We start from the raw sequence: 25,406 nt of genomic DNA, 5'->3' as shown, positions 1-25,406 counted from the left end.
CATCCTATCTTGCCCTATTTTCTTGAGAAAGGCTCCTCACTGATCTTTGAGCTAGGCTGGAAGCAAAGCCCAGTAATTCTCCTGCCTCCACCAGCTTCGATGCTTGCTATCTCTACAGATAATTTTCTTTTTTGGGGAGGGGTTGGGTTTTGGGTTTTGGGTTTTTTTGGATTTGGTTTTTTTCGAGACAGGGTTTCTCTGTATAGCCCTGGCTGTCCTGGAACTCAATCTGCAGAGGCAGGCAGATTTCTGAGTTCGAGGCCACTCTGTAGACCAGGCTGGCCTCGAACTCAGAAATCTGCCTGCCTCTGCCTCCTAGAGTGCTGGAACTATAGGCATACGCCACTACCGCCCGGCTATCAGATTATTTTCAAGGCAGGGCTTCTCTGTGTAGCCTTGACTGTCCTGGAACACTGTAGACCTGGTGTCCTGGTCACTCTGTAGACCAGGCTGGCCTTGAACTCAGAAATCCACGTACCTCTGCCTCCCAAGTGCTGAGGTTAAAGGTGTGTGCTGCCACATCTTGCTAAATATATATTTTTTAAAGCACGGACGCTTGGGATTCGAACTCAGGTCCTCACGCTTGCATAGGAACTGTTCTTACCCACTGAGCCAGCTCCCAGCCCATCCCTACACTTTTTCAAACTGCTGTTGTTTTCTTAATAAGACTTCCCTCCCTAGAAGAGAGTTATACAAGTAAATGTGGGAGGCAGAGAAGAGACATATCAGGGATGACTAAGTCTGCTTAGCTCCCTCGCCACTTGCAAGAGCGTCAGAGTTGGCGCTCACTCGCCTCAGCCTCCGTAGAAATCCTTTGCTGAGGGAGTGATTTTTTTTCCTGAAGATCATTCTTTCTTCATGACCAAATGCTAGAATGTGCCCCCAGAATAGATCCTCTCTGCTGCCAGAATCCATGCTTGTCACACAGAACTCGTGGTCATTATAAAGAGACTCTCCTAATAAAGAGCCAACTGGTATTTCCTGGAAGTTCTGTCTCCAGTATGTCTCCAGTCAGAGCCTAACAATCGGCTTTGCTTCTGCGTTTTGCTTTGCCTTGCCTCGCCATTGCTTTAGCTTCTAGAAGAGAAACAAAGTTTCTCTGAAATGCAATGCCTCCCAAGAAGGAAGAAAAAAAATCGAATGAAACATAGTCTCCAACTTGTGAGTCTGGTTCTGGTTTTAGCAACCAGCCCTCAGGGCAAGACCGCAGCCCACTGCCTCTGAGACAGGCAGGGCTGTGAGCACCTGCCTCAGGTGTCGCAGAGCCTTAGAAGTATGAGGAAGTTCACCTAGGGGTGGAAATGGGTCAGCCTAACGTGTTTGCCATGCAAGTGTAAGGACCTCTTTATGGTTGTAAAAAGTCTTCTGAAGGGTCCACTACTCCACAACTTCCAGGCTAGTGAGAAATTCTGTCTCAAAACACAAAGTGAACAGTGCCTGAGAAAGGACAGCCAACGACCTCTGGCCTTCATATGAATGTACACACACACACACACACACACACACACACACACACACACAAATAGGTAACCCAAGAACTGTTTACAGAGCTTTCCAAGCTGAGTATAATTGCCTTAATCGCAGTTTCAGGAGGCTGAAACTGGAGGACTGCTGACATTTATAGGCTTGCCTGAGTTATCTAATGAGATCTTGACCAGCCTGGGGTTACAGAGTGAGACTTTTGTCTCAAAAAACAAAAAACAAAACCAAAAAACAAACGAAAAAAAAACAAAACCAAAAAACAACCCACCCGTTGACCTGTTGAGATAGTTTAGCTGGTAAAAGGGCTTAACTGAGGAGCGCTATCCCTAGGTACCTTAAGAGGAGAGAACCAACAGCTAAGAATTGTCCTCTGACCATCACTAACACATGCCCCAGTATAATTTTAATATAAATTTTAAAATGAGTTGGGGAGTTGCCCACCCAGAAGGGTGTCCCGAGCTGAAGCAGCAAGGCTCCGGTGACATCCTTTGTCAGGATGTAGCAGATAAGGGAGAAATCATGGTACCTGTATATCAGCCTCCACCCTCGTGCCCTGGATTTTACCCATGCAAGCTGAGCAGGATGTTAACTAGAGCTTAAGGCACACACACACACACATCCTTCAAGGAATGCAAACCCCAACCCCCTATTCCTCTCCTATGAATTACTTCTCAAGACAGCAGACCCACCAATTACTCTCATCACAGCGAGGCCAAATAGATGCAAAACTGCCCACGATGAAGACACTTCTGAGTCCTGTGGAACTATCAGATGTCACAAATTCACCAGATCCCTGTAATTGCAGCACTAGAGAAGCTGAGGCAGGAGAATCTCCAGTTTCAGGTCTGCTTAGACCACATGGCCAGTTTAATCCCTTGGACCGAAAAGGGAGACTGTCTCAAAAACAGAACAAGAAATGAGTCTGGGGATATGCGTCAACAGTAAAGTATTGGGCTAGCATGCTCAAAGCCCTGAGGTCAATCTCTAGCATCCTATAAACAGCATCTAAGGGCAGAAATCTTGTTTTCCCAGTGCTTAGAAAGCCAAATTATCAGAAACACATCATCCTCAGCTACATAGGAAAGATGAGGCTAGTCTGGGCTACTAACATCTATCTAAAAATAAAGTCATAAGTTAGGGTAAACTGAAGCTCACCAGAGTTTTGAAAGTCACCTACGCACTTTACAAGGACAGTTGAGGCAAACCTAGACATGAGCAGACTTAATTTAAATTGGAATCTTTGTGAGCCCCTCCCCCATTCTTGGTCCCTATTAAGTAAACGGTGTTCCTTTTGCAAGCAGCTGGACTCGACAGCTCAACACCAAAGACAATCAATAACTCCCTTGGTCTTTAAGAAATCAAAAATCTCTAAACTTATCATTTTCATCAGACTTAGCAACATTACATGTGACATCAAAATGTTAACATTTTTTTTAAAACTATGGATTCCTTTGGCATCCATTTTGCTCTTTCAAATAACTTTTCCTTCAACAATGTTTCTGAACATATTAACAGTTACTAATTGGGATGTCTTCCTCTGAGCCTCATCCTGTGGCAGCCAGCAGCTCCTAGGGTACCCTCTGTTTTCACAATGTCTGTCACCTTTTAGCTTGTTCTCTCCAGGTCTTCTCTACACCCTGCCTCTGGGAGGGGGCAGTGTCTGGGTCCCCAGCACTGCCCTAACACCTTGAGATACACAACCCATCTATGCCAGAGACTCTTGACTCCAAAGAGTAAGGCTTCCCACAGGCACTTGTGAAAAGCGGCCTTTTGGACCCCAGTGACAAAGGACAGGTCTGTTGGTCTAGGTGGGGTCTGGGAATCAGCATTATGGCTAATGCCCTTGCAATTGCTGGAGCACCAGAGCTTTGTAGTTTTAAGAGTTTGTTATCTATCTATCTATCTATCTATCCATCCATCCATCCATCCATCCATCCACCCACCCACCCACCCACCCATCCATCCACCCACCCACCCATCCATCCACCCACCCACCCACCTTCCCACCCACCCATCTATCTATCTATCTACCTACCTACCTACCTACCTATCCATCCATCCATCCAGGAGGGGATCTCACTATGCAGCCCTGGCTAGCCTGGAACTCCTGATGTAGACCAGGCTGACTGAGCTCACAGACTGGCCAGCCTCTACCTCCTGAGTGATGGGACTAAAGGCTACATACACCATCATGCGCTGCTCAAAGATTTACTCAAAGATTTTAATTATGTGTCTGTGGGGAGAGGGGCGTATGCACATGAGTGCGGGCGCATAAGCAGGCCAGCAGAAGGTCTTGGTCGTGACTTGCCCTTCCCAACCCCCACCCTACACGAAGGCTAGGATGTCAGGCCTTCACAAGAGCAATAGCCACTCTTAATAACCGAGCCTTCTCCTCAGCCCAGCTGTGCTCTTCTCGAAGCGACAGACTAGGTGACAGAGACAAATTCTCTCTGAACTCCTCCTTTCCAGCCCCCCATTCCTGAGCCTTTGGGGAGAAGGAATCCCCATGGAAGAGGCAACATCGAAATCTCTCTGAAATTCCTCTGAGGTGGAGTCCCAGGCATCAACAGGATCAGGCAGCTATTGTGCTGAATCATCGTGTCACGAAACGGGGCCCCTTCCCCTTTCCCAGTTCTTTGGGGACCTTTGAGGACTGGGGTAGGGTGCCATCTCCCTCAGAATAGCTACCCCAGGTTTGAGTGACGCCAGCCACTGTGGCCCTGGAGACAATCTCAACTGGACTCTGGTGCTATAGGGTCCAACCTTCTTCAGACTCCTGCAACCTTATCAAGAACGCCCAGAGGTTCACTACCCGTGGTCTCCATGGCAACCGACAGGGTGTCAGAGACACAAACCCCTCTCCGGAGAAGGGGTTGGGAGCCGCGCCCCTCTCCAGTCCCTGAACACACACCAGCCATCTCAGGCGAGCGGACCCTCTTCCCTCCCCTAGGGTTGGGACACCCCCTCCCCAGATTCCGTCCAGAGGGCTCCCGGGACTCAGCGGTCCCCCAGAGGTCGTTAGAGAGATGTTGGTGATTTTACACTGGGGGGCGGGAGGGGGACAATGATGAAGAGCTGGGGAGCAGAATGCACTTGATGCCCCCCTCCTCCCCGGGGAGTGAGAGGCACCGGGCACGCGGCACAAGCGGCGGGAGCCAGCCCGGGGGCGGGCGGTCCCCTAAGTCCCACCTTCAGGGCGGCGCCTGGCGGCGGGGAGTGTCAGGAAGAGGAAGAGCGCGGCCGGGAGCGCGGCGCAGAGCAGGGGCCCGACCGAGGCAAGCGGTGCGCGGGCCACCATGGCCACGGACGAGCTGGCCAGCAAGCTGAGCCGGAGGCTGCAGATGGAGGGCGAAGGCGGCGAGGCGACGGAGCAGCCGGGGCTCAACGGGGCGGCAGCGGCGGCGGCGGCCGAGGCTCCCGACGAGACTGCCCAAGCGTTGGGCAGCGCGGACGACGAGCTGAGCGCCAAGCTGCTGCGGCGGGCGGACCTCAACCAGGGCATCGGCGAGCCGCAGTCGCCCAGCCGCCGCGTCTTCAACCCCTACACCGAGTTCAAAGAGTTCTCCAGGAAGCAGATCAAAGATATGGAGAAGATGTTCAAACAGTAAGTGCCCCTGCACCCGGTTCCCCACAACCCTAGAGCCGGCCTCAGGCCCGAACCTCCAGTATCTCCAGCTAGGCTCCCCCAGGACCCCGATTCAGCAGGGTGGGGAACTCTGCTGCCCCTTCCAGAGAGTCACGAGGCTTCCAGACCCACCACCCCAGCACGCAAGTGGATCGGAGGAACCCCCTTTCGTAGTCCTGGCTTGTGACCCCTCCTCCTGGCGATGCTGCCCTCGGAATACCCCACGCGGCTCCCCGAGGTTCCTTCCAGATAATCGCAGGTCCCTAGCGAGTTTCCACTACCACCACACAGGGTACCGACTGTTAATGTTACTGCACCTACCACCCTACACTCACACACACACCCGAGAAAGGGCCGGTGGCTGCCCTTCCGCTCCCGTCCCAACTACTGGACTCCCCCACCGCCACCGCGATAAGGCACCCTATTACCTCTTAAGGGGACATTCCCGTCACCCATGCCAGACGTACGCCTTTTACCAGGATCCTTTAATTTCCTCTGCTTAGCTCTGGTCTCTCTAGTTCCAGGTTGGGACGACCCTCTCCCCAAACACACACACACACACACACACCTCAGTTATTCTATGTTTACTTACTGTGGGTAAAAACTCTTCAGCCCTTTCCATCCCCGCCCACCCTGCTGGCCAGGGCCCCTTTTCCTTAACACTGTGTGGTCTTGCTAGGGAAGGGCTCCTCTGTCCCCGTCCCCCAATCTACAAACATGTAACTCCCCAATCAGCAGGGCAGAGTTCTCTGGGGCTTAGCCGCGACCTCTCTATACACTGTGAGTCTACCTCCCGGCCCCCGGCCCCCAAACCCCTTCAGTCCTCGCTGTGCAGTGGCGACTCGCCTGTGCTTTATCAGAAGGCAGCCTTGTCCAGCAGCAGTCCCTCCCTTCCCATACAGGCCTTGGTGTTGTTGCCCAGACTCTCAGAGAGAGGCAGAGAGGGCAGCCTTTGCTCTGTGCCCTGCCTAGGGTTTCCCACCCCTACCCCTCTACTTCCTATGATTCCAAACTGTACCCTTACCAGATTAAGATGTCCCATAGACCTGTGGGCTCAGCCATTCCACACCCCACAAAAATCAAGCACTATGGAGCCGACGGGCATGGGGGGTGTTACTGGGGGAAAAGTACCCATGGGGGCAGAGAAGGTGCACGTCCTCCTCCATAGGACAGTTCAGTTATCCCTACTTTCCTAGCCAACCACCTATGGTTCCTGGAAAGGAACTGGTCCTCCAGGTATCAGGCTAGAGTGGATCCCAGAGGGGACCAAAGCACTGAAGCTGACTTTTGGGTGGAGTATGCAGGGAGTTCCAAAGCAGAAGACAGCAGGCAGGTAAAGGATTGAGAGCCCACCCCACCCACCCCCCACACCCAGCTGTCGGTGCCCAGACATCAATCAGGAAGGCCGGGAAGGGGGCGTTCCCTCCATCCAGGGTCCAGAGAGGGTTTTCCCACAACCCACATCCTTCCACACCCGCAGCCCAGTCCTCTTAGGGACAGAGGACTGTAGTTCCCAGCTGTGGGTGACTAGAAGCTTCCTGCTGCCACTGTAATGCACCCCCAAAGTTCTACATGGAGGTCCCCAGGGGAGAGGATACCCTCTGGCTTCAGTCTCCACTGACGGACCAGGCTGGGACAGCAGGAATTCATACTCCTTGCTTTTGAACCTTAGGGCAACTGTGACATCCAGGTAGAGCCGTCCTGTGGAACTTTCCAGAGGGTACTTATGTGTCATAGATCTCTGCCGCGATAGGGCTGAGGCAGTGCAGCCCATACAGGCCTCCCAGCAGTCCCGTGACCCAGGACTTTACAGCTACAAAATGACAGGCTCGGGATTCGAATTCAGACCCGTAGCTTCAAAAACTGTGGCCTTCCCTTCAGAATAGTCTCTCACAGATACCTGTGTCATGTCTTGAAACACATCCCGACACCTCTTTCTCTGGCGTGTGTGTGTGTGTGTGTGTGTGTGTGTGTGCTTGTGACCGACCTTCCCCCCTGCATCCACCACCAGCCCATTTTATACTTCCTCCTTCTCTTATCCTTTGGCAGTATTATCTCCCAAATCATGGCACTGTTTTAGGGAACCCAGATACCCCCAAAGAGCAAGCTCGAGAGAGACCACTTTGATTTGTGGGGAACCCGTGGAGAGAATGGTCTGGAGGCTATTTTGGGGGTGCAGTTTAATTGAGAGGTGCTTTTGTGGAGCCGAGAGGGTGCCGGCCTCCCCAGAGCTGCCTCTTGGCACTAGTGCTGTGTGCTGGGTTGCTGGGAGGGGTGACAGGGCAGGAAGGGGCCAGAAAGCTGGACCTCAAGAGAAGGAAGTGCCACTTGCCAGGGTCCCTGGCTGGGGCACAAAGCTGCTGATGTTGTATTCAGGGAAACAAGGCCTCACTGTGCCCGCTTGAGCCCAGCCCAGCCGCGTCCCGGCTGGGAACAGCCCCAGACGGCTTCTCAGAGCACAAAATACACGATCTGCTTCCACTGTGCATGTGGCTGCTGCCTCCTGGGGCCCAGCAGGTCCTAGGATCTCAGCCAGGGCTCTGTGGAGAGCAGAGTGCAGGAGGGAGTGGAGCTGGCCCGTCCATGGCAGCCACAGCCGGCCAGGCTTCCCGCCGCTTGTCGTCCCTGGACGTCAGTCTACCCCTGTGCAAGAGGAACAGGCTGTGTGTGATGATCCTCAAAGACACCTATGTCCTGGCCTTGTTCCTAAGGGGTCTTGAGCACTGGTTCTCTTCAGAACTACTGAACACTCTTCTGCACCATTCATTCAGTGTGGATGCACAGATACCGTCTGAGGACAGTGATCGAGGGAAAACAGGCTCTACCACCTACCCACACTGCCTGCTGACTCCAGCCTTCTCCCCATTTTACAGGCAGGAAAGCTGAGACCCAGAAGGGACCTGCTTGGGATCATGGGTTTGTTTGGGTTTTTTTCCAAGGTGGGACCTAGAGATGACACGTACTGAGTTCCACCTGCTGTCAGGCATAGAGGCCCTGCATCTTAGAGCCCGTACCTCACCCTCTCACGCCACCCCCTCCGCCCAGAGCCTCAGACTGTATCCCTCCCCTCTCTCTCACTCACACACCCAGCCTCTCCCCCTCTCTCTGCCCATTCATCCAGAGTGGTTTTCTAGAAGTTTCCAAGACAGAAAGGCATGGGACAGATCCGTGAGATTTCGGGGATGGCTACCACTGCTGAGCTGATGCCAGCCCAGGGAGAAGGAACTCTGGAAGGTTCTGTAAGCTGACACCTGCCTGGAAGGCAGGCAGCCACGGAATTGTGAATGAGCTGTGGAATCTGAGGAAGGTGCCCTCGTTCCTTGTCCTGTCTGGCCCCACACTGGCCCTGCCCCTGAGCCCAGCCTCCTCCCCACCCGCTTCATCTCATGACCCCTTACATCAGGCAGGCAAGGTTCCCTTTCCTTCTGGCTTCTCATCCTGGGGTCGCCCGGCCTCCTGTCTCTTCCCTTCCTGGTTGAGTCTGCAACCCCACAGGGCCGTGGCCCTGGCTGCAAGTGGACATTCCTTAACCCTTTCTGGGTCTCTTTCCTCACCTGATGGTGCTGTCAAGTGCGTGACCTAGTACTTGGCACAGAATCAGTACTTACTAAGTTGCTGTCATCCCTGTCCCAAGTTCAGCATATGCCCTGTCCCTGGTGGCAGCCATCAGCTCTGATCCTGAGGCAGCTCAGAACGAGCCCCTGGCTACCTCCCCTTCCCCCCAACAGAGCTGCCAGGCTGTTAGGCTGGCAACAGCCCTTTGCTTTGGGCCAGAATGACAGCGAGTCAGCCCGACATCTTACGCTCTGATTGACAGCTCCATATTGCTTTGATAAATAACAAAAATAGAGAGATGAATTCATTATCACTTAATAACGTGGCAGGCAGGTGGTAGAAGAAAAGGGAAGAGCTAACAGCGGCCCTTGGAGCGACACTAAACTGGGACACAGGCCCTTGTCACCCAGCTGGGTCTCTGAGCAGGATCTGGGGCTTCTGAGCCTCAGTGTTTCCTGGGACCCTAGGACCTACCTGACCATCGCACAAGGGAAAACAGAACCGTCCCAGGTTTGGCCCGGGGTGCGTTAAGGTCAGGGACGGTCTTAGAAGACAAGGATGCTGCCTGCCACCTAGCCGCTATCAAATCCAGCTGTAGGCCTCGAAGAATCCACAGAGTTTTGGGGAGGTCTTTGGTGGGGTCCACAGAGCAAGTAATGGAAGGCTTCTGTATTTCTACTGTTAGGAAAGACTCCAGCCATGGGTTCCCACAGCAGCCTGTGGGTGGTGTCGAATTTAAGGTGTCCCCTGCCCTGTCCTTATTAGAGAGCCCAGGGTGAACTCACCTCTATTACTTAGGGGTCAAGTTTAGTCCTCAATGCTCAAAGAGGTGAGTTACTTGGCCAAGGTCGTGAGGGCTACTTGCATGATTAGATCTAGGTGGCTAACGGGAGAGGAGGCGGAGGTCTGATTCTGGTTTGTAGAAGCCAGAGCCAAGCTCCGTGGGGGCTGAGGTGCCTCACACCCCAGGGAGGGAGGATTCCCAACAATGGGCCTCTTCTCTTTTCCACCCACTTCCCCTCTATATCTGAGTCACCTCGCCTCCCCCCTCTGGGGACTTTCTGGTTCTGGGGGAGGGGTGTTTACACCTTCCCTGTTCCCTCTTTCCCTCCTCCCCAGCCTTCCCAGAGGGCCTTTGGGGGTCCAGGCCTGGCTTCAGCCAGAAGAGTCCCAGCCCAAAGATCATCGGGATTTCCAGAGGCAGGTTAGAGGCCCGTTCCGCAAGGGCGGCTCGGCTGAGGAGTTAGTCACTTTGCAGCCTCTTTTGCAAGGACAGCCCTACAGCCTGCAGTCGCTGAGTTCCTTCTGGCTGCCCAGCAGCCTTCTGGCAAAGCAGGACTTCAGCTTTGCAAGGACAGAGGAGGCTGCAGGGCCAGGCAGGTGTGGCTAGCTGGCAGGGCTAGCTGCCTGTGGCTGACTGTGCTGACAGGAAGGCCTTTCTCCACTCAACCTTTGGTGGATGAATGCGGCCACTGTCAACCTGCTGGGTACCCTGGACCCTGACGACTCTCTTCTTAGGAAACTTCTTCTTTTCCTCTTACTAATCATCATCATCATCATCATTGTTATATGGGCATTTTGCCTTTGGAAGGTGTTGGATTCCTCAAACTGGAGTTATAAGCAATAGAAGCTTCCATGTGGGTGCTGGGAATTGAACCCAGGTCCTCTGCAAGAGTCCCGAGTGCTCTTAACCACTGAGCCATCTTTCTAGCCCTGCTGGCCCCCCTCCTGATACTTTCTAAACATCCTGCTAGATTCCCACGGGCCACGTCACAGGTAGGGAGACTGAGTCTCAGAAAATTAAGGTCCAGAGGTAGTGAGAAGCGGAGGCAATCACTTCATCAGGGGGTCTGTCTCCCCACCCTGATTCCTCCCTCTTGGGGTCTACTGGTCTCCTATCACTTGTAACCTGGAGCCAGCAGGAAAAAAAAAATCTCCGCAAGTACTCCCCACCCTCTTGTCGCTAATGTTTCCCAAGTCTGGTGGCGCTGGCCTGACATCCCAGCTGCTCAGGTCGCTGAGGCAGGAGGACAGAAAAACTTAAGGCCAGCCTGTGCTGTAAAGTGGGTTCGAGACCAGCCTGGGCAACTCCATGAGACCTCGGCATGCATGAGGCCCTGGGGTTAATCCCCAGTACCACTGAAAGTACTAGGCCTGTCTGTCGACTTCCATTTCCCTTGCTGCTGACTGTAGGCAGGTGACTTTGTCTGCGTGAGCTCTTCAGGAATACTATGAATGGAGTCAAGAGTGGGTTATATCCATAGTCGGTATCGTACGTGATTACTAAGGGTGGGCGGGAAACAGAGCGACGGCAAGCCACTCCCACATTGGCACCTTGGCTCCGCTCGTGGGTGGTGTCAGTCTTGAGGTTAAGAAAACCCTGAGTCTTAGCAACCCCTCAAGGAAGAAGCTCTCAGCTCACAGGCTCTAATTGGACCCTCTGGAAAATGGGGAGGGGACCCCCGTGAGCACCACACACTGCTCAGTCCCTAAACCCCTGACTTAGGACAGGTGATCAAGGTCAGATTCTGGAGAAGTGATGAGTGCCTGGGTTTTCCCCGAGTCGGGCAGTGGGAGTGGACCATGCCAGGCTGTCCCCCGCTGAGCTGTCATTACTGGGACCCACCTGCATGTCCCATGAAGACAGGCAAGCAGGCCCGGGCTGGCCAGAACAGCTAGCAGAGTTAGAAGTCACCTCCCCTCAAAAATACCCTTCCATTTCTTAGGCTATAGAGACGCGGGCTCAGGAAGTCACTGAGACCCCCCCCCCCCATGCAGGATGGGGGAGACCCCAAGATACAGCTAGCTGCTTAATGATCATAATAAGTTTGAAGCACCTACTGTGTGACAACCATTTTCTATTCACGATTACATTTACTCCTTAATAATCCAGAAAATAGATATTCGTGGTAATAAGGGAGGGAGCATGGAAACTGGGGGCAGGGTGGCCCTGAGCCCAGGGCCCCCTCAGCGGTCTATCCTCCTGTGGCCATTTGGTACCAGCAGCACAGGCCTAAGCTGGACACGAGAAGGGATAGAATGTAGTTAGTGCCCTGTACCCCTTCCCTTTGCTGGGGCAACAGCTGTGCTAATGGCTTCCTTTTAGCCAGCCCTGCAGAGATGGGGCTGGGGGAGTGACCACGGCCTACCTCAGGGACCCGTGAGCCCTCTCCAAGGCACTCTCCAGCCCAGCGTCTGGAGGCAGCAGGAGATGGTTTGGTTTTTATCACACACAGTTGGACTCCACCTGCACCCTTGTTGACCTTGGCCAGAGGGCTTGCTTTCTGCCTCGGTCTCCTGGTCTGTTGAAAACGGATGTCTGTAAGGAGAATGCCACCCTTGTGACTCCCGGGTTATCAGAAGCGAGGGAGGGGACAGACGGATGGACAGACGGAGCTAGGGGAAGAGCAGCTTTATAGGCTCAGATTTGGACCTAAAGACAGGGTCAGCCTGGGTGGCAGCTGTGGGGAGGGTGACGGGAGGGATTTTTTGTCACGTCCTGGGCGGCAGCTGCTGAGCCCTCCCCTGGTGTGAACTGTGGTGCTGGAGGGAGGCTGGAAGGAATGCGGGCCGGGTGCCAGGCCTGCAGCAGCCGGCCTCCAAAGCCTGGGAGTTTTGTTGACAGTGCTTGGTGACATTGGCTTTCCTGAACCAGCAGGCCCAAGAGCTCCGAGTGGAGGGGGCGTCAGGCCCAACCCCTGTGGCCCACGAGGAGGAAGAGGGAGCCAGAGAGATGGGAAGGGTCCAGCTGGGAGAATCCCACCTGCTGTGTGACCCTGAGCTTTATCATTCCCCACTCTGGTCCCCATTGTCCCCCATGGGGGGCCAGGCTAGGTGGAAGAACCCTGAGTGACAACTTTTCCTTCCCTGGTCTCTCTGAGTCTCCCAGAGCCTCAATCCCAGCTCAGAAAGAAGGGCAGCAGAAAGAGGGCCTCCCCACCCCCCAGCCTCACCTCGTGAGAACACCATCATCTCCACAGCTCTTTGCCTACTGGGACAGGTCCCACTGTTACCTCCTGACAGGGAGGAGGGCAGGGAAAGCAGGAGCTATGCATCCTAAGGCTCCAGTCGTAGCCAGACCCCCTAAGGTGCTGGGTCTTTAAGTCGGGCCTAGAAGGGGATAAGTATGGTTCAGAGGAGGGGAATGCTGGGGAGGGCCCCTTGGTCATCTAGCCAGACTGACACCCCACCCCTCAGGTTCCGCCACCATAAGTCCCTCCCAGTTCCAGACTATCGGGCCTAGAACCCTTGGAGAAGCCAGCATGGGTTTGTTTGTTTGTTTGTTTGTTTGTTTGTTAGACAGACCTAACTGGACTTGAACCCCCTTATGTAAACCTAGCTGACCTCAAACTCACTAAAATCCTCCTGCCTCAATCTTCCAAGTACTGAGATTATTGACAAGCATTATCACACCCAGCTCCAGCATGGGGGGTTGGGAGAAGGGTTGTTTTGTTTTCGGTTTTTAATGTTTTCTTTTATAATTTAGTGTTCTATGTATGTGTCTATATGTGTATGACTCTATATTGTGTATGACTCTATATGTATGTGTGTTATATGGTGCAGTACCGGGGGAGGCCAGAAGAGGGCGTCAGGTCCTGTGGCGCTGGAGTTACAAGTGCTCGTGAGCTGGCTGGCCTGGGTGCTGAGACTCAAGCCTGGTCCTCATAACCCAACGTCAGTGCCATTTTCATAGTAAAGATGTGGAATGCTCAGTGTAGCATCCGGTGCAGGATCTCGAGGACCATGGCCGGTTTTAAGGTATTAAGCACCTACTGTGTGTGTGGCCCTGCGCTGAGAATCAACTTGAATCATCTCGCAATCTTTGCCTCACTTTCAGAGTGAGTTCTTTAATCTGTGTGGTAGAAATAGTGAAAGTGAGGCTCATGGCGTCAGGTGACCAGCAGGGCCACCCAACCAGCAGAGGCGGAGTTGGGGTTTGGAGACAAGGTTAGCCCTGGGATTCTTCACCGATGTGCATCTTTAGGGCTTTGGGGGAATGGTCACCCCTCCGGTGCCACCTCCCACCCTGCACCAGGTGTCTTTTGGCTCTGTGCCACCTGGCTTGGTGATCAATATTTTTTGGACCTGTAGCCAGCCCCTACATCGTCCCCTGGGGACTGGAGTCGGCCTGGGTTGGAGCCCAGCCCTGGTAATTGATTGACCTTTGATTGATATAGGCTGCGGTTTGAGGCGAGGCCTGGCCCAGCCTGAAGCTGCCAGAAAGCAGGGAATCCACAACCCAACGTCGTGACATCCAAGTTTGGGCAGGCCGTGTGCTTTGTTAAGTCTGAGATAGTTGTTCTGGTTTTAAAAGAAGCATAGACCCTTGAATGTAGGTCCAGCTGGGGACACAGAAAAACAGGGGACATGTGGCTCCCAAGCTGGGGTCCCAGACTTCTACCCTCTTCTGTGGTCCTCCCCAACCCTGACCCACCATGATTGCCCGCGCTTATAAAGTGCCTGGCACGAAGTGGTTGTTTGGCAAGATAACTAAATCTCACCAGAGTGGTGATAGCCTCCAGGCAGAGCTAGCTGCTGGCTGTGTGGACTCTGCCCTGGGTTTGGCAATGAGCAGCAGGTTTCCCCATAACCAAGAGGCACCATGACATCCGCGTTTCTCAGCCACGCTCCAGTGATATTTAGGACTTGGGATGGTTAGGCGCATCGTCAATTTGACACCATCTAGAATCCCTGGAAATGGAATCTCAGTGAGGAATTGTCTGGATCTGGTTGGCCTGTGGGCGTGTCTGTAGGGGCTGGATTATGCTAATTGATATGGGAGGGCCCAATGGAATCTCAGTGAGGGATTGTCTGGATCCGGTTGGCTTGTGGGCGTGTCTGTAGGGGGCTGGGTTATGCTAATTGCTGTGGGAGGGTCCAGCCTAAGAGTGGGCAGTACCATTCCCTGGGGGTGGGATTTTAATTATATAAAAGTATTATTCTGGTTTCCTTCCTGTACTGTGATTAAAGCACTTGAACCAGAAGCAAGCCACGGAGAAAAGGATTAATTTGGCTTAGATTTCGATGTCATAGACCGTTGTTTGGAGGAGTCAGAACAGGAACTCATAGGAACTTGAAGCAGAAACTTTGGAGGAATCCTGCTCGCTGTTTTGGCTTCATGCTCAGCTAACTTCCCTAGACAACCCAGGGAATGGTCCCGCCCACAGTGGGCTGGACCCTCTTACCTCCTTGATTAACCATCAAGGTAATCCCACACAGATAGACCTGCAGGCCGATCTGATCTGGGCAAACGCTCAGTTGAGATTCCCTTCTCAGATGACTCTGGACTGTATCAGGTTGACAATTAGAGCTAACTAGGACAAGATGGGCGATAGCAGGCACAGCAAGAAAGATCTCGGTTCATTCGCTCTGCCGTTGGCTGCTATGATGTCACCAGTTGCTTCAAGCTCCTGCCTGAACTTCCCCAGACATCGTGGCTATAACTTAGAATTGGGAACTAAAAGTCCCCTTTCTCTCCAACCTGACTTTTTTTTTTTTAAATCAGGATATTTTAGCATAACCTCAAAAAAGAGACTGAGACCAGACCATTCTCCTTACGGGGGGCTGTACTGACCACTGTCAGCAGTTCCCTGATGTCTGTTCGGTGACGCCCATGACTCCCACAATGTGTCCAGATGTTCCCAGACACCCCTTAAAGGTCACACATTCCGCATCGTGCTAAGGGGGAGCCCAGGCAGTCTGACCAGGCAGTCTGACCAGGCAGTCTGACAGGAGGACTGTGGCATGCCATCTCTGAGCTTCACTGGGGTCCACGTTCAGAGAGTAAGGGACTTTGTGGTCCTAAGGGACACAAAAGAGGCATCCTTGTGTTTTTGCCTTGGGAAAAACAACCCCCTGTTACCCATGGAGTGCAGCAGGTGGCCAGCCCTCTACCTCCCGTAGACATCACTGCCGCCACAGGAGAGTGCCCAGTCGCCTCAGGGCCCTTCCTGCTGCAGATGGTGGCTGGGCCTTGACGGCCCCTGCCTGCCTGCTGACTGTCATCCGCCACATCCTCTCTCACTTACCCCACCCCACCAGCCCCTCTGTCCTCGGGGCCGCTAGCCTGCCTGTCCCCACCCTGTAGGGAACTCCTGGTCCCAAATGCTGTCTTCTGTGCTTGATTTCCTCCAAGGCCTGATTTGCTCATACATCAATGATTTATACCCCTCGCACAAATGCTCTCTCTAGCACTGCTGGCAGACACTAATCTGCAGGTGGCCACAGGACCCAGAAGGAGGCAGGGCACAGATGCCTAGATTTATAAGTTCATCAGCCTGACAGTCCTGGGATAGTAGCCCTGTTCTTTCCTCACTGCTGTGTGACCTTGGATAGGTCAATTAGCCTCTCTGAGCCTCTGGTTATTAAGCACGATAAAGAGTAATAAAACCTGCTCAGGTCCAAAGACCGGTTTCAATTCTGAGGGCTGTTAGATACCTACGTCAGGTGTGGCTGTATGTAACTGGAGAGGAGCAAAGGAGAATCCAAAGTGAGAAACGGGAAGGGCACCCAGTCTCTGTAGTTGAGCCCTTGCGTGTCCTCAGGCAGAAAAGCCTGCATGTCTCCCTGAGGCCACTTTCCCCAGGCTCCTGTCGCACGAGACAATCAGAGCAGACTCGGTGGTGCAGACAACACCTTACCAGCTAGGAAATGGGTTGGAGGCCACCTCAGGCCGCTCACAGCACAAGGAGTGTGGTGGCCCAGGAAAGGGACACTTAGACCCTGTTCTCAGCCATCCCTGTCTCTGCCAGGCTGTTGATGGCCAAAGAAAAAAGGAAAGGGCCGAAACGGAGGCCTGCTTATCAGCAGGTTTTATGCCAGGCTGCCCAGCACCCCGCCCCCACTCCCTGCAAACTCCCGGAACAGCGTGTTCCCTGAACACACCCAGATCCACCGCCCTCCTGGGACCAGGGCGCCGCCTCTGTGTCCCTCCCACAATGCTCCAAAGAGGCTGCTGAGACCCTCGGCCCAGAATTCATTCCCGAGTCACTCACTCAACAGTCTGAGCACCTAGTAGGTGCTTTTTTACTCTCTCTCCTAGAATGTGGCATAAAGCTGGAGCAGGAACTAAGGTCCCGGAGTAAAGGGCGCGGGCTGCCTCCTGTGAAGGGATGTGGCTCTGTTGGAGCCGAGCGCACACCGCAAAAAAATAAATAGTGGAGCGTAAAGATGTGCACCGCCCGTCCCAACATGTGGAGACAGGAAGGAGGATCGCTGTGAGTGCAAGGCTAACCTGGGCTACTTAGTGACTTGTAGGACAACCGGGGCTGCCCAGTAAAATTATTGAGACCGTCTTCCACATCTATGCTATCCTCTAGCCACTGGGAATGATTTTGTGTGCGTGCACGCGTGCGTGCGCACACCCCCACCACACACCAATTAGCAGTGTTTGGGAGACATTTGGCTGCTACAGCCAAGAGGGGTTGTACATCCCACACTCCAAGGGCAGCCCTAGCCCACAAGCCCTCTACCACCTAACTGGAGCCACAGATCAGGTTGACAGAAGACTGAGGCCCCGCCCATGAGGCTGAGACCCCGCCCCCACGCCCCACCCCGCTCCCCAGTGCCCAGAGCGGGATGCACAGGCATGATGTGAGAACATCTGCTCGTTCATGCACATTCAGTACGGGAGGCTGTGGTTTCCTTCCCCCACGCCTTGGGTTTGTGTGAGAATTAGCCTTGTTTAAACTACAGGATGCCGCCAGACCGCGTGGTAAGGTCCCTTCCGGCTCTGATGGGAAGACAGTGACCGCTTCCTGTCTCCCCCAGGCTTGTGGCCTCTCCACATAGTCAGACACAAGGTAGGTCAGGACGGCCTTAAGCGCCTCTCTGCGTCCACAGGTATGACGCCGGCAGGGATGGCTTCATCGACCTGATGGAGCTGAAACTCATGATGGAGAAACTGGGGGCCCCGCAGACGCACCTGGGCCTGAAAAGCATGATCCAGGAGGTGGATGAGGACTTTGACAGCAAGCTCAGCTTCCGGGAGGTGAGTCCAATCCCACGCCACTCCCAGCACGCCACACCTCAGCGCCCGGTGGCCTTTATTATTGACTGGCAATGGTCACTAGCCAGCCAGCTGTGAATAACAGAGCTATGTGAGGCTCGCAAGGCATTCTTGGCCGGTGTCCTCCTGCCTCAGCCTCCCGAGCAAGGGAGGGTCAGCCATCACGATCAGCTATTTTGAAGGATTCCTGTGCAGTCACCTGAGTGGTGGGAAACGCCCTGTGCTCTGAGGGCCTGGAGATTAGAAGGGGCAGCGTCTGAAACAGGCTTCATGACACAGTGCTTGGCTTAGAGGAAAGGAAGGCGGAGGTTCTGCAGAGGGGACTGGGCATGGCGTTAGGGAGCTTCACATTCTCTGAGGCAGAAGCTGTGGACCAGCCTGTTTAGGGAATGGCCAGACGGACCGAGGCTCAAAGCAAAATAGCCATGGTTCGGGCTGGAGAGATGGCTCAGCGGTGAAGAGCACTGGCTGCTCTTCTGGAAGTCCTGAGTTCAAATCCCAGCAACCACATGGTGGCTCACAGCCATCTGTAGTGGAAATCTAGTGCCCTCTTCTGCTGTGTCTGAAGAAAGCCACATAGGTGTGGTTCTAGGCCCTAAACAGCATGGAGTCTCAGATACAGGGAGGCAGACGCCCTAGACAATCCTGTCCCTTAGAGATCTGGCATGAGTCAGGGAAGGTAGGGAAGAGAGGTGGTGGCAGGGGCTTCTCGGGTTGTGTGTTTGGGGGTGACAAGAGGCCAAAGAAAAAAGTCAGAGTGCTCCCTGAGGACGGCTTGGGGAAAGATCATCCATCTGGATCCTTCCAGTGCCGTCCTCGAACCATCTTCATACTGCGGAATGGGAGCGCGGTCAGTCGGTCCCTCTGGGGCATTGTGACCGCAGTGCAGATCTGCGCCGAGGAGCAGGGGGTGACAAGTAGAGGCAGGCTGAAGCAGGGGTGGGGACTCTTCAACCCAGGGTCCCGGCAGGACAGACCGCGGAGATAGATAGGGGCCAGAGCCCAGCCTAGCTTCACTTCCGGTCCTTGCTGGAGGGATCTGAGCTGAAGCTCCGTGCGGCTGGCCGGGGACTTTGACCCCGTCACCCCTCGCTGACCCCAGTGCTCTCCCTCCGCAGTTCCTTCTGATCTTCCGCAAGGCCGCGGCAGGGGAGTTGCAGGAAGACAGTGGCTTGCACGTCCTGGCTCGCCTGTCCGAGATCGATGTCTCCACCGAGGGCGTTAAGGGTGCCAAGAACTTCTTCGAGGCCAAGGTGAGGAGGCGGGCACGGTCCCTCCCTGTCCCCGTCAGGGCTGCAGAGGAGAGGTGGAGATGGCAGTTCGCAAGGTGGGTGTGCAGGGCCCTGAGGCCCCACCTTGGCAGCCCTAGCCTGGGGGAAGCCGCGGGCCCTCGACCACCTGCACTGCACGTCCAGCCTCCCCCAGCCCCACCCCGTGAGCACAGGCAGGGATGGGGACAGGCAGGAGACGCCCGCATTTGGTCCCGCGGCTCCCGGGTCCTGCCCATCGAGGACTCCCCTTCCCTTGTTTCTCCACGCGAAGCTGAGACCTTTGTGCGCCAAGGCTGCTCTCCTCCCTTCTCGTTTTGGTAGACGTCGGGCTCACCGGGGCCGCCATGCCTGACCCAGGACAGGATGTCAGGGCGTCAGAGCTGCCTGCAGACCCCACACTGCTTCCGCCAGTGAACGTTTTCTGTGTCTCTGTGGGTCTGCCTCCCTCTCCCTCTCCCTCTCCCCTTTCCCCTCCTCCCCTCCCCCACCCCTCTCCTTTCCTCTCCTCCTCCTCTCCCTCTACCTTTCCCTTTTCCCTCTTCCCCTTCCTCCTCTCCTCCTTCCTCCCCCTCCCTTTTTCCCTCCCCCCTCCCCTTTTCCCTCCTCCTCTCCCTCCTCCTCCCCTTTTTCCTCCTCCCTCTCTCCTTTCCCTTCCTCTTCTCCTCCCTCCTCCCCCTCCCCTTTTCCCTCCACCCCCTCCCCTTTTCACTCCTCCCTCCCCCTCCCCTTTCCCCTCCTCCTCTCCTCCCTCCTCCCCCTCACCTTTCCCTTCCTCCCCTCCTTCCTCCCTCCTCCTCCTCCCCTCCCCTTCCCCTCCCTCCTCCCCCTCCCTTCCCTCTCCCTCCCCCTCTCCCGCCCTTCTTTCTGTGAGTGTGTGTGTATTCTCTCCGAACTATGTCTCCTATCTCTTACTCTCTCAGAGAGAAAATGGTCTCACATAACCCAGGCTGGCCTTGAACTGCTGATCCTTCCGCCCCTGTCTCCCCAGAGCTAGGATCACACGTGTTCAGCACATCCCTGGTTTTCTGAGGTGTATTAGCTCCAAACCAGGATGTCCCTGTGCTAGGCAAGCACTCGGCCAGGCCAGCTGGGCTCTCTCCCCTCCCCCACCCAACCCCTCCGCCCCCAGAAAGCCCTGTGGTCAGTTTCTGTGTGCCAGGTTCTACATGGAGAGACTGAGGCAGAGAGGTGACTGTGGCTCACAAGGGCCAGGGCCAGAAAGGATCCCTGGGAGGGCAACTCCGCGGGTCGATGCGGGGCCCACACCCCTGACCTGTTACCCCTCACGCCCAGGTCCAGGCCATCAACGTGTCCAGCCGCTTTGAGGAGGAGATCAAGGCTGAGCAAGAGGAAAGAAAGAAGCAGGCGGAGGAAGTGAAACAGCGAAAGGCGGCCTTCAAGGAACTGCAGTCTACCTTCAAGTAGTCAGAGCCAAGGCCAAGAGCTGGCCCCGCCCCGTGTGTGGTCGGTGGGGGTGGGGCGCGGGTGGGTGCAGGAGACCTGAGGGAGGCTAGCTCCCACGTCCTGGTCTCTGCGCTTGGACCACTACTAAAAAAACGCAATCCACCTGTGGCCGGGTCTCATTCAGGAGTCTCCTCAGTGGTTGGTCCAGGCCCTGCCCCCTCCCGCGGGCTCATGCGGCTGTGATGTCAGCCACCAGCATCCTCTCTAGCCTTCCCGTCCCTGCGTGTCTTGTTCTCTGGCCACCCTGCTGCCTGCTCTAGCCCAACTCCAGCCCATTCATGCCCCTGCCTTCAGTACCAGCTACTTTCTCCGCCCATCCACCTACCCTTAATTCTAGGCCGCTCTGCCATGATCCAGCAGAGAGTGAGACCATCCCGGGACTCTTCCTGTCAAATTGGTCCCTATCTCTGCTGGAAGTGTAGGGACTGCTATGTTAGTGAGGAGATCCAGGGACTTCTATTTTAGTGAGGAGATCCAAGGACTCCTATTTTAGCAAGGAGATCCAGGGACTCCTATTTTAGCAAGGAGATCCAGGCCCTAGCTCTCTAAACTGATTTAAATGGGGCCCAGCTAGGCAGGGTGAAGGCCACTGTGTGAATCTACCTCACAGGCTATACTCTGCCAGGCACGCCTTGGGGGCATGAGTGATAGGGTTCTGTGGTGAGGGACAGAAATGTCACCCTCTGACACCCCACTCCCGCAGCAAGCTGAGAGTCCCAAGGGGCTGTGGAGAGAGGGGTGAGGTTCCTATGGGTTGGCTTTTTCAGGGTGGCCCTCAGGACTCTGCCTTGAGTCCCTTGACTCCCCCAAGGAGTGCCTGACGTGTTTGTGTGCACTGGCAGTAGGAGGCGGGGCCGGCACCCCTTTCACACTATTCTTCCTTGGGTTTGTTACCAGTGATGGCACCAGCCTGCCGTGCCCACCCCGTAGATCGCATGGGGGACTCCCCAAGCCCATCTCCAGACAGACCATAGTGAAACCCGTGCCGTTCCCCCATAGCTCCATGTGCTTGCTCACGTGTGTGTGTGTGTGTGTGTGTGTGTGTGTGTGTGTGTAATGTGCGTGTCCATTGCTGTGTTGTGAAACTGTGACGTCACCCAGTCTAAGTGAACGGCCACCGGGGCCACCGTTATGCAAATGTTCGGTGTGTCACTGCTTGTGAAACTCGATGACTCTTTATTTTACTACAATGCCTCGACAGTCCCCCCCACCCTCTGTGAGACTTGCAAAGGTTTTATTTTTTCGGTCTTAGAACCTATGAGAATCCGAGGGACTCGGAGCCCAGCCCAGCCCAGCAGCCGTGGCCCTGGCTTTGGTTTGCCTTAGTGGATATGTTTATACAGATGAATATAAATTCCCTTTTACTTTTGGCTGTTCGCATTTTATTTTTGGTTCCCCCCCCTCAGCACCTCCCCACCCCACCCAAAAGAAAAAAAGAAAAAAAAAGCTTACTCCTTCATTCAGTGGTACGATTATTTTTTTTAACTAAAATGAGATAAAATTCTATATTCCTATGTGTGTGTGGTTTTTGATGACTAACTGGAGACAAAGGCAGACAGGATAAGGGTCTGGGCGGTCGCATCAGGAGCCTCAGGGAGGGTGGGGGAGGGCACTCCTGCTGGAGAGGTCTGTCCCTTAGCATCTGTAAAACACTACTGATCTAAGCACTGCCCTAGTAAACTCATTTCATCCTTAAAGGAGCTCGCTGAAGGGGCACCGGTTTCTAATTCCTCTTAATGATAAGGCTAGGGAGGCTGGAAGGTCTGCGGGCACACAGACCGACCGGGGCAGCGGGATTCTGCCCATGGTGGCTTACCCACAGTGCGAGCCACCTGCCTTGAGATTTCACAGACATTGTCAAAATGATGGCCAGAACAGATGTGGCACACACCTGTCATCCTGGCCTTCCTGGGCCCGAGGCCAGAGGAAGGAGACTCTAACAAGACTGGTGTTAGGGCTACAGAGGTTCTGAACCAGTGAGCCCCACCCCCAACCCCGGCACGCCCAGATACCCACCATCCTCAGTGTCCCCGGAGTGCTGGAGCAGCTGCAATGGCGAGATCAACAACTGCCTGCGTGGGCTCCCTGCCATCCCAGTCTTCATCTGCTGGACTGAACTGGGCATCGCCAGGTCTTTTCCAGACTTGTGGTTACAGCCTAAGCCAAGCGGGCGAAGTTTCTGATTTGTCTGGATGCTGCTGCCCCCGTGCGGCCATTCGTGGAACTGCAACATCAGATGGCCCTTGGCACCCTGGGCTTGGTCAGTGCAATCCTGCCCGGGAAGGGCAGTGTTCTTGGGGGGCATATATCCTGGGGCACACCACTCCCCACGTGCTGCCCAATACCTGACATTCTACCACCCACCACTAGCCACGTTTTACTCCAGGCCTCTCTCCCTTCAGTACCTTTTCTCTGGGATCACTGCAAACACTGACACAGCCAGCGGCAACGCGATCCAGGTGAGGTTAGGAATGAAACTCGGGTCAGCCTGATGCCAAGGAATTTGCTTTTTGCATATTTTTAATAACACAGTAAAACTTGGGGGACAGAATTTCCACATGGCCTCTGCCACAACAAAGCTTTAGGCTACATCGAAACTCCTTTGCTAATGAGTACATCTCTAGAAAACTCACCTTGTGGCCTTTTCCACACAAACAAGTTCTATTGACTGAGAAACAGTGTTTGGGAGTCAGTCTGGGGGATTCGATTTTCAAAGCCTGCGTATTTAGCAGCTGTGATTTTTGTAGTGATTTTCTGTGAGCGAGGACCCTCTATATTCATCCACTAAGGAATCTCTAACTGGCTCATCCAGTGGTTCTCTGCCTTAATAAAAAAAAAAAAAAAAAAAAAAAAAAAAGCCGGGCGGTGGTGGCGCACGCCTGTAATCCCAGCACATGGGAGGCAGAGGCAGGCAGATCTCTGAGTTCGAGGCCAGCCTGGTCTACAGAGTGAGTTCCAGGACAGCCAGGGCTACACAGAGAAACCCTGTCTCAAAAAAAAAACCAAATCCAAAAAACAACAACAACAACAAAACAAACAAACAAAAAAAGATTTGTTTATTTATTATATGTAAGTACACTGTATTATATGTAAGTACACTTCAGACACACCAAAAGAGGGTATGGTTGTGAGCCACCATATGGTTGCTGGGATTTGAACTCAGGACCTCTCAGAGAGCAGTCCATGTTCTTCACCGCTGAGCCATCTCTCCAGCCCAGGTTCATAGCCTTCTTAATGCCACGACACTTTAACGCAGTTCCTCGCGTTGTGGTGACCCCACCCCCACCCAGAAAATTATTTCGTCGCTACTCCATAACTAATTCTTTTACCATTATGCATTCTAATGTAAGTATCTACTATGCAGCATATCTGATATGCAACCCTTGTAAAAGGGTCGCTTGATCCCCGTGGAAGGGCCGTGAGAACCATGGTGGTAGTCGGGCAGGCTCGGGAAGGGGAAGGAGATTCAAATGAACCCGCTTCCATTGATGGGATCGGATGCCCTCTTCTGGTACACAGGTGTCGCCGGCGCTCGCTGGCGAGGAGATGTGCGTGGGCGGAGAGCCCTCAGAATCCAAAGCCCAGCAGGCTGACTTTCGGGTGCCAGAGCCTCAGCCATTGGGGACCTCAACCTTAGCCTGCCAAGACCCCACCCACTCAGAGTCCCACCGAAAGCCAGCGGAGAAATGAGGTGGCTTCAAATGACCCAGTTCCCAAGAGAAAGCGCTCCAGAAACCATCCCCAGAGCATGGCCTGGTGGCACCGCGTGTCTGTAAGGCTGAGGAGACAGAGATGGGAAGATCAGGGGTGTGAGACGACACCCCCCCACCCCCCTGCTGCATGGACCCGTGGTGGAAGCAGAGAAGGAACTCTACTAAGCTGTCCTCTGTCCTCCACATGTACACCACGGCATGTGTGTGTATGTGCACACACACACACACACACACACACACACACATCCACATAAATAACTACGTGTCATTTTAAAGGGTTGTTTTTTTAGCCCGAACAAATTTAAAAAAAAAACCTCCCCTGGACCCCTCTTTACCAAATAAAAAAAAACAAAAAACAAAGTATCTCACCATGTAGTTCTGGTTGGCCTGGAAATCTCTGTGTGGACCAGGCTAGCCCCGAACTCTGCCTCAGTCTCCCTAGTGCTGGTATTAAAGGTGCACACCACCACAGTCAACCCTGCCCCCCACATTGAACTAACCACTCCACCTCACAGATCTGTGGCTTCTTAGTGAACCCCTAAACTCCGAGGCCACAATTCTTCCCCATCGTATTTGAGGCAAAACCTCACCAGCTCTTCAGCCTCCCCGCTTCAGTGAATGGAAGCCGTGGCTGCCACCTCGCCTTGTCGAAGCCGCCAGAACCCCGTGCCCTGTCACTAACACCTGTTCCTTTCTCAGGCTCTTGCTCCAGTCCCTCCCCCTCCAAAACCTTAGCATTGCTTCTCTGAAGGCCATGGGCATCATCTGGTCACATCCCACCACCCCCACACGTCTTTTGTGGGTATTTTCCATCACAGCTGCTGGCCCTGAGATCTCAGGTCCCGAGAGTCACACTGTGGGCCCTGGAAATGAGGGCTACGGTGGGACAGGGTGGAGGGCTGTGACGCCCTCAGTGCCTCCAGTTTATTCTGAACGTGGGATCAGCAGGGAAGAAACCTTATTGCCTGAATCCTAGCCAGTTCCCACCTAGAATAGATCTCATCTCCTACAGAGCTCCAGTCAGGGAATGTATCACCCTGGCTGACAGAAAGCTCCCTCCTGAACACAGGACATCAGGACATACACATAGCAGGTGTTTACTGAATCCTGGGGTAATTCATTCATTCATGTAATACACACACACACACACACATTGCACACTTAAACCACACATCTATAAGCAAGTAAATACAGCATCAAGTCCTGACCATCAGTTTCAGGAAATCCACACTCCCAACCCAACCCCAACCCCTCACAGATACCCACCTCTGGGCAACTGCCCCTGACAG

The 25,406-nt window shown here is 54.1% G+C and overlaps 1 protein-coding gene and 1 long non-coding RNA gene across 2 annotated transcripts; one reads left to right on the top strand and one right to left on the bottom strand.

Moving 5' to 3' along the window:
* Positions 1–4,696: 4,696 nt before the first annotated feature.
* On the top strand, positions 4,697–21,910 carry Efhd2 (EF-hand domain family member D2). The gene is made up of 4 exons (XM_052177970.1): positions 4,697–5,086; positions 17,504–17,651; positions 18,788–18,922; positions 20,234–21,910. Exons 1-4 carry the CDS (start codon positions 4,779–4,781, stop codon positions 20,363–20,365), a joined length of 723 nt encoding a protein of 240 aa, XP_052033930.1. The 5' UTR covers positions 4,697–4,778; the 3' UTR covers positions 20,366–21,910.
* LOC127681584 (uncharacterized) lies at positions 11,591–12,702 on the bottom strand. The gene is made up of 3 exons (XR_007977137.1): positions 12,616–12,702; positions 11,812–11,981; positions 11,591–11,680 (listed from the first exon to the last, which is right to left on the bottom strand). It is a non-coding gene; the product is annotated as an uncharacterized LOC127681584 (long non-coding RNA).
* Positions 21,911–25,406: the final 3,496 nt, after the last annotated feature.

Source organism: Apodemus sylvaticus, chromosome 3 (genome assembly GCF_947179515.1).
Source record: "Apodemus sylvaticus chromosome 3, mApoSyl1.1, whole genome shotgun sequence".
Classification (NCBI taxonomy): domain Eukaryota; kingdom Metazoa; phylum Chordata; class Mammalia; order Rodentia; family Muridae; genus Apodemus; species Apodemus sylvaticus.
Note: the sequence above shows the minus strand (reverse complement) of the source record. Positions and strands in the feature narration are given on the sequence as shown.

Excerpts from the sequence above, each read along its gene's own strand:
- Efhd2 (XM_052177970.1), top strand. The coding sequence starts at position 4,779 with ATGGCCACGGACGAGCTGGCCAGCAAGCTGAGCCGGAGGCTGCAGATG. Across the intron at positions 17,652-18,787 it reads GCAAGCTCAGCTTCCGGGAG|TTCCTTCTGATCTTCCGCAA; the intron begins GTGAGTCCAATC and ends CTCCCTCCGCAG. Across the intron at positions 18,923-20,233 it reads AGAACTTCTTCGAGGCCAAG|GTCCAGGCCATCAACGTGTC; the intron begins GTGAGGAGGCGG and ends CCTCACGCCCAG.